This window comes from Xenopus tropicalis, chromosome 9, assembly GCF_000004195.4.
Source record: "Xenopus tropicalis strain Nigerian chromosome 9, UCB_Xtro_10.0, whole genome shotgun sequence".
NCBI classification, from domain to species: domain Eukaryota; kingdom Metazoa; phylum Chordata; class Amphibia; order Anura; family Pipidae; genus Xenopus; species Xenopus tropicalis.
This window is the reverse complement of record NC_030685.2, coordinates 7,832,205-7,843,848: the sequence shown is the minus strand read 5'-3', so window position 1 is coordinate 7,843,848 and position 11,644 is coordinate 7,832,205. Positions and strand designations below refer to the sequence as shown.

Sequence of the window (11,644 nt, the reverse complement as noted above, 5' to 3'; positions counted from 1 at the left end):
TGAGCACAACTTGCCCTTGTTTGCTACAGTTTATTCATTGGAAGAGGCAGGACAGATGCAATACCACCTGCTGCAGCTAGGGGAGTGTTCAGACGCAGTTATGTTTAATTATAGTTACATTTGCATCCATTTTAGTGCTACCACACTTGCAGATATATTTGTAAATTACTTCTCTTGTCTGATTTGCCATATTTTTTACCCATAATGCAGTGTTTTTTCCCCGTAATTCGGCTTGTGTTTTGAAGCAAATTGAGTGAGAGTTGCTTCCGGGCTGTTCCAATTTCAAATGACTGATTTAAAGCAGCATTTGCAGCTGGTATACTGGGTGCCTTATGATGAAGCCCACTGGGGCAACCGTTGAGCTAATAGTATGTGCCACTGGGTAATCCTAAATAGGAAACTGCCATTTTAAGTACTAAGGGCCGCCCCCTGGGATCATAGGAGTCACAGTGCACACAAACAAGCCAAGGCACACATACATGCTAGGCCCCATCAGCCAATGAATGGGCAGAGTTCTGCCTTTTGCTCCCACACTACTTCCTGTTACAGTTAGAGCTGCATCACTTCCTGTCAGCTGATCTCTGAGGGAGCACACAGCCCATCACTAAATGGCGGCTCAAGGGAAAGGCTGTAAAAGGGCAATATTTACTGATATATATATTCCAGTTTGGGGAGATTCTTTAATAGGTCACTTAATATGATATAAACTGTCTGTCGGTTACGTATTTATTCTGTGGGTATAGTTTTCCTTTACTGTATTCAACATCTTAGAACTTCAAAACATCAACTGATGAGGTCTGTAGAACGGTATGGCAACTAGTGGACAAGGTGGTGGGAGTAGATGCATCAATAGCACTTTATATCTCTGTTGCCCAATTTAACAAAAGCTGAGGTCATAGGTGGGAGAATTCTTCCTACAGGGAATATAATCAGTTCTGCCCCAGGCTCTGACTAAAGACAACTATAGGGTATATGGAAGGCTTGCCAGCCTCTAGAGATGACTTCATGATGCTAATTGGCTAAGCAACAACCTTCACTAGATACTGGAAACATGTCCAATTGATTTACTAATTATACCGCCTAAGCTGATCATCTTGCTGTGCTCAGAAGATCATAGATATAGGACCCAGTATCCCAGGAACTTACATCAGGTCATGATAAGATGGTAACAAACAGGAACCAGTTGGACAACTCTGCTGCTCTATATAAGTCTTCTCCTACTAGGATGTGCTTCAGAGAGGAGTCTTCAATTTCTCCAAATAAATTCAATGACAAGGAGGCAAAATGCTACGATACCTAAGCTTTGCACTGATCTTCATCCACCACCAAGGTAGGAACTGACTGTCGATTTGTTTAGTATTCTGTGTGGGGGAGGTAGGGCTTGGCAGCCCATCTCTGGTTAAGGTTAAGTCTACCAAACCATTTGGCGTTATTGTATGTTTTGAGTTGTGTGTTTTACCTCTCTGGTTGAGGGGAACAGGGACCCCAACATCCAATAAAAAAATGACTAATATATGGTTCTGTTCACATCAAGAAGTTAAGGAACCCTGGGCAAAAGAGACATCGCTGGCTATATGGTGATGGTGGCTTTTGCAGAAGGTCCTCCAATGCAAAGTCAACCAGAAGTTGGAGGCAGTAGCCTATATGTTTTGAGTTGTGTTTGGGGGAACAGTGACCCCAACATCCAATAAAAAGATGAATAATATATGGTTCTGTTCACATCTAGAGGTTAAGGGACCCTGGGCAAAAGAGGCATCGCTGGCTCTATGGTGATGGTGGCTTTTGCCGAAGGTCCTCCAATGCAAAGCCAAGCAGAAGTTGGAGGGAGTAGCGTATACATTAGGATGCAGATAATAGCATTATGTATATAATAACCATGTGTTATCACTATCTTCCCCTGCCCTTTCTTCTCTTACAGTTGTTACAGTAGTAGAGACGACATCAGGTAAGAAGAGACCATTTCATTTGATATGATAAAACCCTGAAACTTACACTCCAGATACTAGCAGCCATTTAATGTCTAGATTCCTCTGTTACTAACCTAATGAAAGTGTGCTTGGTGTCTACAACCTCTTGTAACTAAACCTTAACTCATTCCTTAACTCAAAGTAGGACTCATAGGGAGTAATGAGGTGTGCAATGGATGAGTACAAGTGAGTGCACTTAGCTCTATGAACAGCTTGAGTCCCCAGGAAGTGGGTCTGGTCTCTATTCATATCCCTACAAGTTATTGTATCATTGCTGTGCCTTCACAGGATCTCTAACCTTCTCACTCTCTTCCCCTCCAGCCTGCGGGGTACCAGTAGTATCGGATCGCATTGTTGGGGGGATGAACAGTAAAAAGGGGGAGTGGCCCTGGCAGATAAGCCTGAACTATAAAAATGAGTTTATCTGCGGAGGAAGCCTTATTACCGACAGCTGGGTGATGGCTGCTGCTCATTGCTTTGATTCGTAAGTAGTCATTCTATATCCACTCCAGTGACTGCTCAGCAGACTTTACTCTTCTGCACTACTCATTCCCTGCTCTGCACCCTACTTATTCATTTCCCTGCACCCTATTTATTAACTGCTCTGCATTCTACTCATTAACTGCTCTGCACCCTACTCATTCCCTGCTCTGCACCCTACTTATTCACTATTCTGCACCCTACTCATTCCCTGTTCTGCACCCTACTCATTCCATGCACTGCACACTACTCATTCCCTGCTCTGCACCCTACTTATTCATTTCCCTGCACCCTATTTATTAACTGCTCTGCATTCTACTCATTAACTGCTCTGCACCCTACTCATTCCCTGCTCTGCACCCTACTTATTCACTATTCTGCACCCTACTCATTCCCTGTTCTGCACCCTACTCATTCCATGCACTGCACACTACTCATTCCCTGCTCTGCACCCTACTTATTCACTATTCTGCACCCTACTCATTCCCTGTTCTGCACCCTACTCATTCCATGCACTGCACCCTACTCATTCCCTGCTCTGCACCCTACTTATTCACTATTCTGCACCCTACTCATTCCCTGTTCTGCACCCTACTCATTCCATGCACTGCACACTACTCATTCCCTGCTCTGCACCCTACTTATTCACTATTCTGCACCCTACTCATTTCCTGTTCTGCACCCTACTCATTCCATGCACTGCACACTACTCATTCCCTGCTCTGCACACTACTTATTCACTATTCTGCTCCCTACTCATTCCCTGTTCTGCACCCTACTCATTCCATGCACTGCACACTACTCATTCCCTGCTCTGCACCCTACTTATTCACTATTCTGCACCCTACTCATTCCCTGTTCTGCACACTACTTATTCACTATTCTGCACACTACTCATTCCCTGCTCTGCACCCTACTTATTCACTATTCTGCACCCTACTCATTCCCTGTTCTGCACCCTACTTATTCACTATTCTGCACACTACTCATTCCCTGCTCTGCACACTACTTATTCACTATTCTGCTCCCTACTCATTCCCTGTTCTGCACCCTACTCATTCCATGCACTGCACACTACTCATTCCCTGCTCTGCACCCTACTTATTCACTATTCTGCACCCTACTCATTCCCTGTTCTGCACCCTACTCATTCCATGCACTGCACACTACTCATTCCCTGCTCTGCACCCTACTTATTCACTATTCTGCACCCTACTCATTCCCTGTTCTGCACCCTACTCATTCCATGCACTGCACCCTACTCATTCCCTGCTCTGCACCCTACTTATTCACTATTCTGCACCCTACTCATTCCCTGTTCTGCACCCTACTCATTCCATGCACTGCACACTACTCATTCCCTGCTCTGCACCCTACTTATTCACTATTCTGCACCCTACTCATTCCCTGTTCTGCACCCTACTCATTCCATGCACTGCACACTACTCATTCCCTGCTCTGCACACTACTTATTCACTATTCTGCACCCTACTCATTCCCTGTTCTGCACCCTACTCATTCCATGCACTGCACACTACTCATTCCCTGCTCTGCACCCTACTTATTCACTATTCTGCACCCTACTCATTCCCTGTTCTGCACCCTACTCATTCCATGCACTGCACACTACTCATTCCCTGCTCTGCACCCTACTTATTCACTATTCTGCACCCTACTCATTCCCTGTTCTGCACCCTACTCATTCCATGCACTGCACACTACTCATTCCCTGCTCTGCACCCTACTTATTCACTATTCTGCACCCTACTCATTCCCTGTTCTGCACCCTACTCATTCCATGCACTGCACACTACTCATTCCCTGCTCTGCACCCTACTTATTCACTATTCTGCACCCTACTCATTCCCTGCTCTGCACACTACTCATTCCCTGCTCTGCACCCTACTTATTCACTATTCTGCACCCTACTCATTCCATGCTCTGCACACTACTCATTCCCTGTTCTGCACCCTACTCATTCCATGCACTGCACACTACTCATTCCCTGTTCTGCACCCTACTCATTCCATGCACTGCACACTACTCATTCCCTGCTCTGCACCCTACTTATTCATTTCCCTGCACCCTATTCATTAACTGCTCTTCATTCTACTTATTCCCTGCTCTGCACCCAACTCATTCCCTGCTCTGCACCCTACTTATTAACTATTCTGCACCCTACTCATTCCCTGCTCTGCCAATTGACTTCAAAGCATTTCTCGAACTTCCACCATTTCGCTAATTTTTCACCAAAGCAAAATTGGGCAGATTTGCCTATCACTACATACCTATCATTCTGTGTACTCTACATTTTCTGCCCTACACTTACCTTGTCAGTGCTCTGCATGTTATGCCCTACACATCTCATGTGAGATCTACTCATGATCTACTTCCTGTTCTTTTACCACTCAGCACGGTGCTAGTTTGCACCTTACTCATTCTCTGTGCTCTACTGCCTCTTTACCCTACTCACCTACTCTTCTGCATCCTCCTTATTTAATATTCAGCATCTAACTACTGCACTGCTCTGCATCATACTTCCTTACAACTTTGCAGTCACTTACCCAAGGCCTTTGTTAGGTATTGGGCAATGGTTCAATGATGCCTCTAGTGTTCTACATCCTACCACCCTCATCTATTGATCTAAATCCCACTCACCTACTATTCCAAACCAACCTCCCCTAGACCCAATTTCTTCCATGCCATATTTTCTCAAAAGCCCTACACTATACACACCTACTTCTACTGCTTTGCACCCTACTGTCTTACTTATTTAGACTCTAGTTGCCTATTATTTGTGCTCACCCCTGAATATTATTTTTCACCCTAATAACCTAATGCTCTCTCCCATACTCACATAACACTATGCATTTAATTATGTTCTGCTTACAAACTTCTTACTATGCATTTTGCTTCTACTCTACATGTTCTATGTTCTCCTTGACCAAAGGAGGGTTTCTCTGTTCATACTAAGCTACTGATTTACTGATATGCTGGTCCAACGGGCTTCTGTCTGACAAGAGACATTGACAAAAAGCTTCATTGTTCCTATTAGATAAGGCTACATGAGTAGCAGTTGGGCAGCAAGCAAACCCATATACCAATAGGATGTAGCTCTGCTAGAAACACTCAAGTCACTGGGTTGCATATGAAACATCTGACATTTAGCCAATTGCTCATCTAGCCAATTGGCAGAGCTTCACTATGTCTGGCCATGCAGAATGGAGACTATTAATTTCCCCACAACAAGCCTGAGTAGTGGCTCCACTGGCTTTTTCTTTTGTCCCATGGGGAACTGTTGCTTGTGTTTTGACTTTTTCATAGCAATAAAATAGTATTTGAAATGTATCCACCTAATGATAGCATACTGTTATCAGGCACAAGAGATCCCTTTCATCTATGGTATTTTTTCTTGTCCGTAGGTTGAAGGTCTCATACTATACAGTCTATCTCGGTGCTTATCAGCTGTCTGCCCTGGACAATTCTACAGTTTCTAGAGGAGTCAAAAAAATCATAAAGAACCCAAATTTCCTATACGAAGGATCCAGTGGGGACATTGCTCTAATGGAACTGGAGACGCCCGTCACCTTTACCCCTTACATCCTGCCTGTCTGCCTTCCTTCCCAGGAGGTTCAGTTGGCAGCAGGGACTATGTGCTGGGTGACTGGATGGGGAGATACCCAAGAAGGAAGTAAGTTGGTTCTTAAGGACATGTGGGGTGAAAGCAGAATGTTGAGGGGCCAAAGTGCAGAGCAGTGGGGGTCCTGGCTGATGAAATGCTTATATATTTGTGGCAAAAGGTGGACAGCTCTAATCTAGATCAGTTCTCTATTGCCATCTAGGATTTATCTAGGATTTACCATACATTAGTGCCATATAGTATAGTATGTACATCAGTTTGGACGAGGAATTATGGTGTCAATGCTGGTTGTTCTGAGATTTATCTCCTTTGTATAATTACTTTGCAAATTTGGTGCCAGTGAAGGACACACTTCCAGCCTGGGACCAACATAGGCCTTTGCTATAAGAAGTAGGTATTATACAATAAATGGTTTGAACCCCATTAGACTTTATTGCAGGCTTCTCAGGGGCAGATTGGACCCAACTGACCAGCAAAGTAATAGTTGCACAAACAATTTAGCATGCTCCATCTCTCCATCACTTCTCACTGAAGCCTCCATGACCCCTGTCTCCTTGCAGTGCCCAAGCTTCACTTGAGTTGTCTCTCTGCAATTGCTATTTGTTCTCCTAACCTACACCATGATGCTAACAGTCTTCTATCTGGCGCACAATCGCCCAGGGGCTCTACCTCAAATTCTTACTCCTCGTTGGGACTCAAGCTGTCCTTGCTATCTACCCTATCTAAATATCACTTCTGCAGTGAGCTTATTAATAATCTCCTTCAGTCTCTGCCTAACCTAGCAAAGCCCAGATTTCCTACCTAGTCTGGTTCTGACCTGGTGCCTGACTGATACACTTCTGCAAAGGACTTTCCTCCTACAGGTCAACCTTAGTGGTTGGTGCCATCTAGTGGACAGCTAACATACAGCTAAACTATATAGACTGAAATAAAGTATATTTCACCTTTTTACAACTTCATTACCTTATTTAATTTTGTTTTTACTTGCAGTCCCTTTAAGCAACCCTAAAACCCTTCAGATGGCAGAAGTTGGTATCATAAGCAGTTCAAGCTGTGAGGACATGTACGAGTCCAGCTTCGGCTACAGCACCGGTGGCACCTTCATTCAGGAGGACATGGTGTGTGCTGGTTACCAAGAGGGACAGATCGATGCCTGCCAGGTACAGTAGGACTAGAGGGACCTTCTTTTCTTTTTATTGTTCAGTGCCCCTTTCTCCTCCACCTCCCACCATTGGAAGAACATTCTGTATAAATTAAACAAGCCTTACCTGCACAGAAGGTACCACAGAACCCCATATCACAACGCCATATCCATCTAGCTTCTAAATAAACTTTGTCCTGTGATTTCCATCCCAGTTGGCCAAACCTAAATGGAACTTGAAATCTGGTTATTTTGCACCCTATTCAATAAAAGTTGCACAAATTAACTTGCATCTGTCAATGTTGTGTTATAACACATGTCCCATTTGTGTCTTTGTAGGGAGACTCCGGTGGACCCCTTGTGTGCAATGTCAACAACGTCTGGCTTCAGTTCGGCATTGTGAGCTGGGGATATGGCTGTGCAGAACCCAACAAACCTGGTGTCTATACCAAAGTTCAATATTACCAGGACTGGTTGAAAACCAAGGTGCCTTTCCTTACGTTCAGCGAAGGAGGACCAAGCAATGGATCAAGCAGTGTTGCCACTACAACAATGTCCCAAACTGAAGCCCAATCACTCAACAGCACTGAAATAGACAAGACTAACAGTACAACAGTTTTTGAAACTGAAGCCGTGTCCATAAGCAACAGCACAACAACCAATGAGACTTTTAGCCTGATCCCCACTTCCATCTCCACCGTGTTCGGGGTAAACGACACTAAGACAATAGATAACGAGGCCCAAGCACATACATGCTCTTTGCTCACCATAGCACTAACTCTTCTTAATTTATTTATTGGACTCTCTGTGTGAGTTATAACTGTTAAATAGGTCCACCATCAGGTCTAGTAACCCCTAGCAACCAATCAGCAGATAGTATTTATTGGTTACCAGTTTATAAGTAAGCATCTGGCTGGTTTCTATGGGTTCCTAGACCAGGAGATAACATATGCTGAAACATGGGTTTGATGCTCGTTGTAATTCCTGAATTGAGTCTGATTATGTAGAACAAATGTTCATCTTTGATGGCTTTTACAACCTCCTACTATAAATCGTATCTTTCATGTTGCTTATATGGTACCTTATCCATTTTCATTTGACATTTCCCCATTGTTCAGGTAGCTCTAGAGCTAGCAATCACTAGATCAGAGTAGGCCATGATTGTCCACACTCGAGTTGTCTCTCTACAATTTCTGTAGGTTCTCCTAACCTACACCATGATGCTAACAGTCTTCTATCTGGCGCACCATCGCCCAGGGGCTCTACCTCAAATTCTTACTCCTCGTTGGGACTCAAGCTGTCCTTGTGAGTAAGCTTATTAATAATCTCCTTCAGTCTCTGCCTAACCTAGCAAAGCCCACATAGTCTGGGTTTGACCCGGTGCCTGACTGATACACTTCTGAGAAGGACTTTCCTCCTACAGGTTCAACCTTAGTGGTTGGTGCTATCTAGTGGACAGCCAACAATCAGCTGAACTATATACACTGAAATAATGTATAGTTTAGCTTTTTACAACTTCATTACCTTATTTAATTTTTCAAGAGCTAGCAATCACTAGATCAGAGAAGGCCATGATTGTCCACAGCTAGAGAGATTTTTAAAACAATGACTTGAGACTTGGGCGCTTATCCATTAAGGGTGAAGACACATGGAGCTACTTAGTAGCAGCTACTTGTCACAGCTACTAAAATACCCTGCCACAGACAATACTGGGAATAGCCTCTGCTAAAACATTCAGAGACAATTATCAGTAAATGATCAGCATTGTCTATTTTAGTAGCCTTGACAAGTAGCTGCTACTAGTTGCTCCGTGTGTCTTCTCCCTCTGTCATTGGCTTTGTGCACAGATAGAATGGCCCCTGGGGAGAGAAAAGGGGGAAAAGAGATGAATTGGATATCAGTATTGGCTGGGCATTCGAGTGAAAAGGAAGCCTTGAAAAGTAAACACATATACAGAAGCCCAATGCTTTTGTTGCAACAGTCGCAACTAGACCTGCAACATTTTTAGCCTTAATAATTGGACTATACACATGCAGTATGTGTGTTCAGGTCCTGAGAGACCAACAATGCAGATATCTTTATTTATTTCTGAATTCAAATGAGCATTATAAATAAAAGTCTATTAATTACATTTTGTACATGTTGTATCTATTCTGTTTGTTTATTTATTGTATTGACTTACATTCCATGAAGAGGGGATGTTCATCATAAAATGAAGGATTGTAGGCTGTAGACAGAGACATTCAAAGACAATGGGCAATAAATAGAGACATTTCCCGACCCAACTTCGCCACCAGGGGTCATCCTCAAAAAAGAAACCAGGGTGACAAGGAATCAAACCAGGGTCTGTAGGATGTGATCCCAGGCTGATCAAGTAACCTCTGGGCCAGGGGTCCCCAAACTTTCTAACTCATGAGCCACAGTCAAATGTAAAAAGACTTGGAGAGCAACACAAGCACCATAAAAGTTCATGGAGGAGCCAAATAAGGGCTATGATTGGCTATTAGGGGCCTCTATGCACCCTATCAGCTTACAGGGGCTTTATTTGGTAGGAAATCTTGTTTTTATTCAACCAAAACTTGCCCCCAAGTCAGGAATTCAAAAATAACTCCCTGGTTTGGGGGCACTGAGAGCAACATCCAAGGGGTTGGGGAGCAACATGTTGTCCCTGAGCCACTGGTTGGGGATCACTGCTCTAGGCAAACACACACATGTACACATAGGGGTATTGTAAGCAGTTAATGGCTATTCCAGGTCTGTTAATGGAAAACATGGAGTCTTTTGTTGCAATTGGCTATAAAGAGAAGCCATTGGTTAAATACAACCTGCTGGTTGGATAAGTATAACCTGGTGATAAGGAAGTGTGGGCAAGGCAGGGTCGGACTGGGCCACCGGGACACCGGGAAAAATCCCGGTGGGCCCCGGCGGCCCAGACCCGACCCTTGCAGGTGCTCCCCCTCCTGACCGCTCCTCCCCTGACGCGTCAAATTTACACGCTCGGAGGAGGACGTCGGGTGGGGGGCCCTGTGAGGGGGGTTAGGGGAGCCCTGTGAGGGGGGGCCTGCGAGGAGGGTTAGGAAGGGCCCTGTGGGGGGGTTAGGGGGGCCCCTGCGGGGGGGGTGTTAGGGGATGCGCCTGGCTAGGGGCACCTGCAGGGCCCCTGGGACAGGAGCCCCAGTGGGCCCTTCACCCCCCAGTCCGACCTTGGGGCAAGGTATACTATATCTATCTAGCTTGGTCCTGGCAATGTGCGACCACCTTTAGCCAGGAACAGGCACTTCCACTCTCAACTCCTTATTTCCAATAATCTCTCCTGTGGAAGGGCACATAAGCACCCCACTTACCTTAGGGCAGGCAGTTAGTAAAGGGTCAGTTTTAACTCGAGCCTGCCAGAGCTCCCTAAACAGGGTCGGACTCAGGGGTGAAGGGCCCACCAGGGCTCCCGCCCCAGGGGCCCTGCAGGTACCCCCGCTGGCGGCATCCCCTAAACCCCCCCCGCAGGGGCCCCCTAACCCACCTCGCAGGGCCCCCCACCCAATGTCCTCCCCCGAGCACATAAATTTAACTCATCAGGGGAGGAGCGGTAAAGGGGAGTGCTGGCAAGGGTTGGGTCTGGGCCGCCGGGGCCCACTAGAGCCGGGGCCCACCGGTATTTTTCCCGGGGCCTGGCGGCCCAGTCCGACCCTGTCCCTAAAGTGTCTGAATGACAAATAGGGATGGCATGGGGGTCAGAAGGGGGGCACCTACTTGCTTCCCCCACCCACCATTCATGAATACAACCCCGCTGAGCACAGACAGCCCTGTATTCATGGGGCATTCCCAGGTCTATGCAATCCACTGGGGAGCACAGTCACCTGCCCCAGTTTTCCTATGTGCAAAGAAGGGTGCAAAGTGCAAAAAGCAAAGTGGACTGCTCCCCCTTTTTTTTGCACTTTGCACCCTGTCTGCCTCATAATAAATAAACCCTATAGTGTGACACAGCCCTTTATGTAAAGTTATTTGTTTTTAATATTACCATTCACTGATTCAGGACCAAGGGATAATGATACAATTATATTAAAAAAAAATAGAAAGAAATAATCTGTGTATTGTATATTGTTTAAAGGGGAAGTTCACCTCATTATTTCATTGAAATAATGTAGCGGAGGCTAACTCCCTTCAGCCCAGATCCTTCCAAGGCTTCTTCATGGCAATAGTAATTACACTTACAAATAACTGTAAAGCCACTGACATTTTGATTGGAAAGCTGCTTAGAAGCACATTATCTTTCATGATGTAACCAAAAAAAGGGGTGGAGTTGCCCTTTAATATGTGCGTATTAGTCTCTTGCTCTGAAAGTTTCAGCCTTGGAGTAGTTTCATTCAGCTCACGTGACTCTATAGAAATGCAATGACACCGGGGACTGATGTTGTTGTT

The 11,644-nt window shown here is 45.2% G+C and overlaps 1 protein-coding gene across 1 annotated transcript in view; it reads left to right on the top strand.

Moving 5' to 3' along the window:
* Nucleotides 1-1,229: 1,229 nt before the first annotated feature.
* The window catches only part of LOC595077 (uncharacterized), a 33,643-nt gene continuing 23,228 nt past the window's right edge, over nt 1,230-11,644 (top strand). The window contains exons 1-6 of the mRNA XM_031892711.1: nt 1,230-1,330; nt 1,919-1,945; nt 2,289-2,451; nt 5,870-6,138; nt 7,078-7,247; nt 7,568-8,037. Of these exons, the coding sequence (XP_031748571.1) occupies nt 1,285-1,330; nt 1,919-1,945; nt 2,289-2,451; nt 5,870-6,138; nt 7,078-7,247; nt 7,568-8,037 (1,145 nt within the window). The 5' untranslated portion in view covers nt 1,230-1,284. The remainder of the gene's footprint in view (nt 1,331-1,918; nt 1,946-2,288; nt 2,452-5,869; nt 6,139-7,077; nt 7,248-7,567; nt 8,038-11,644) is intronic.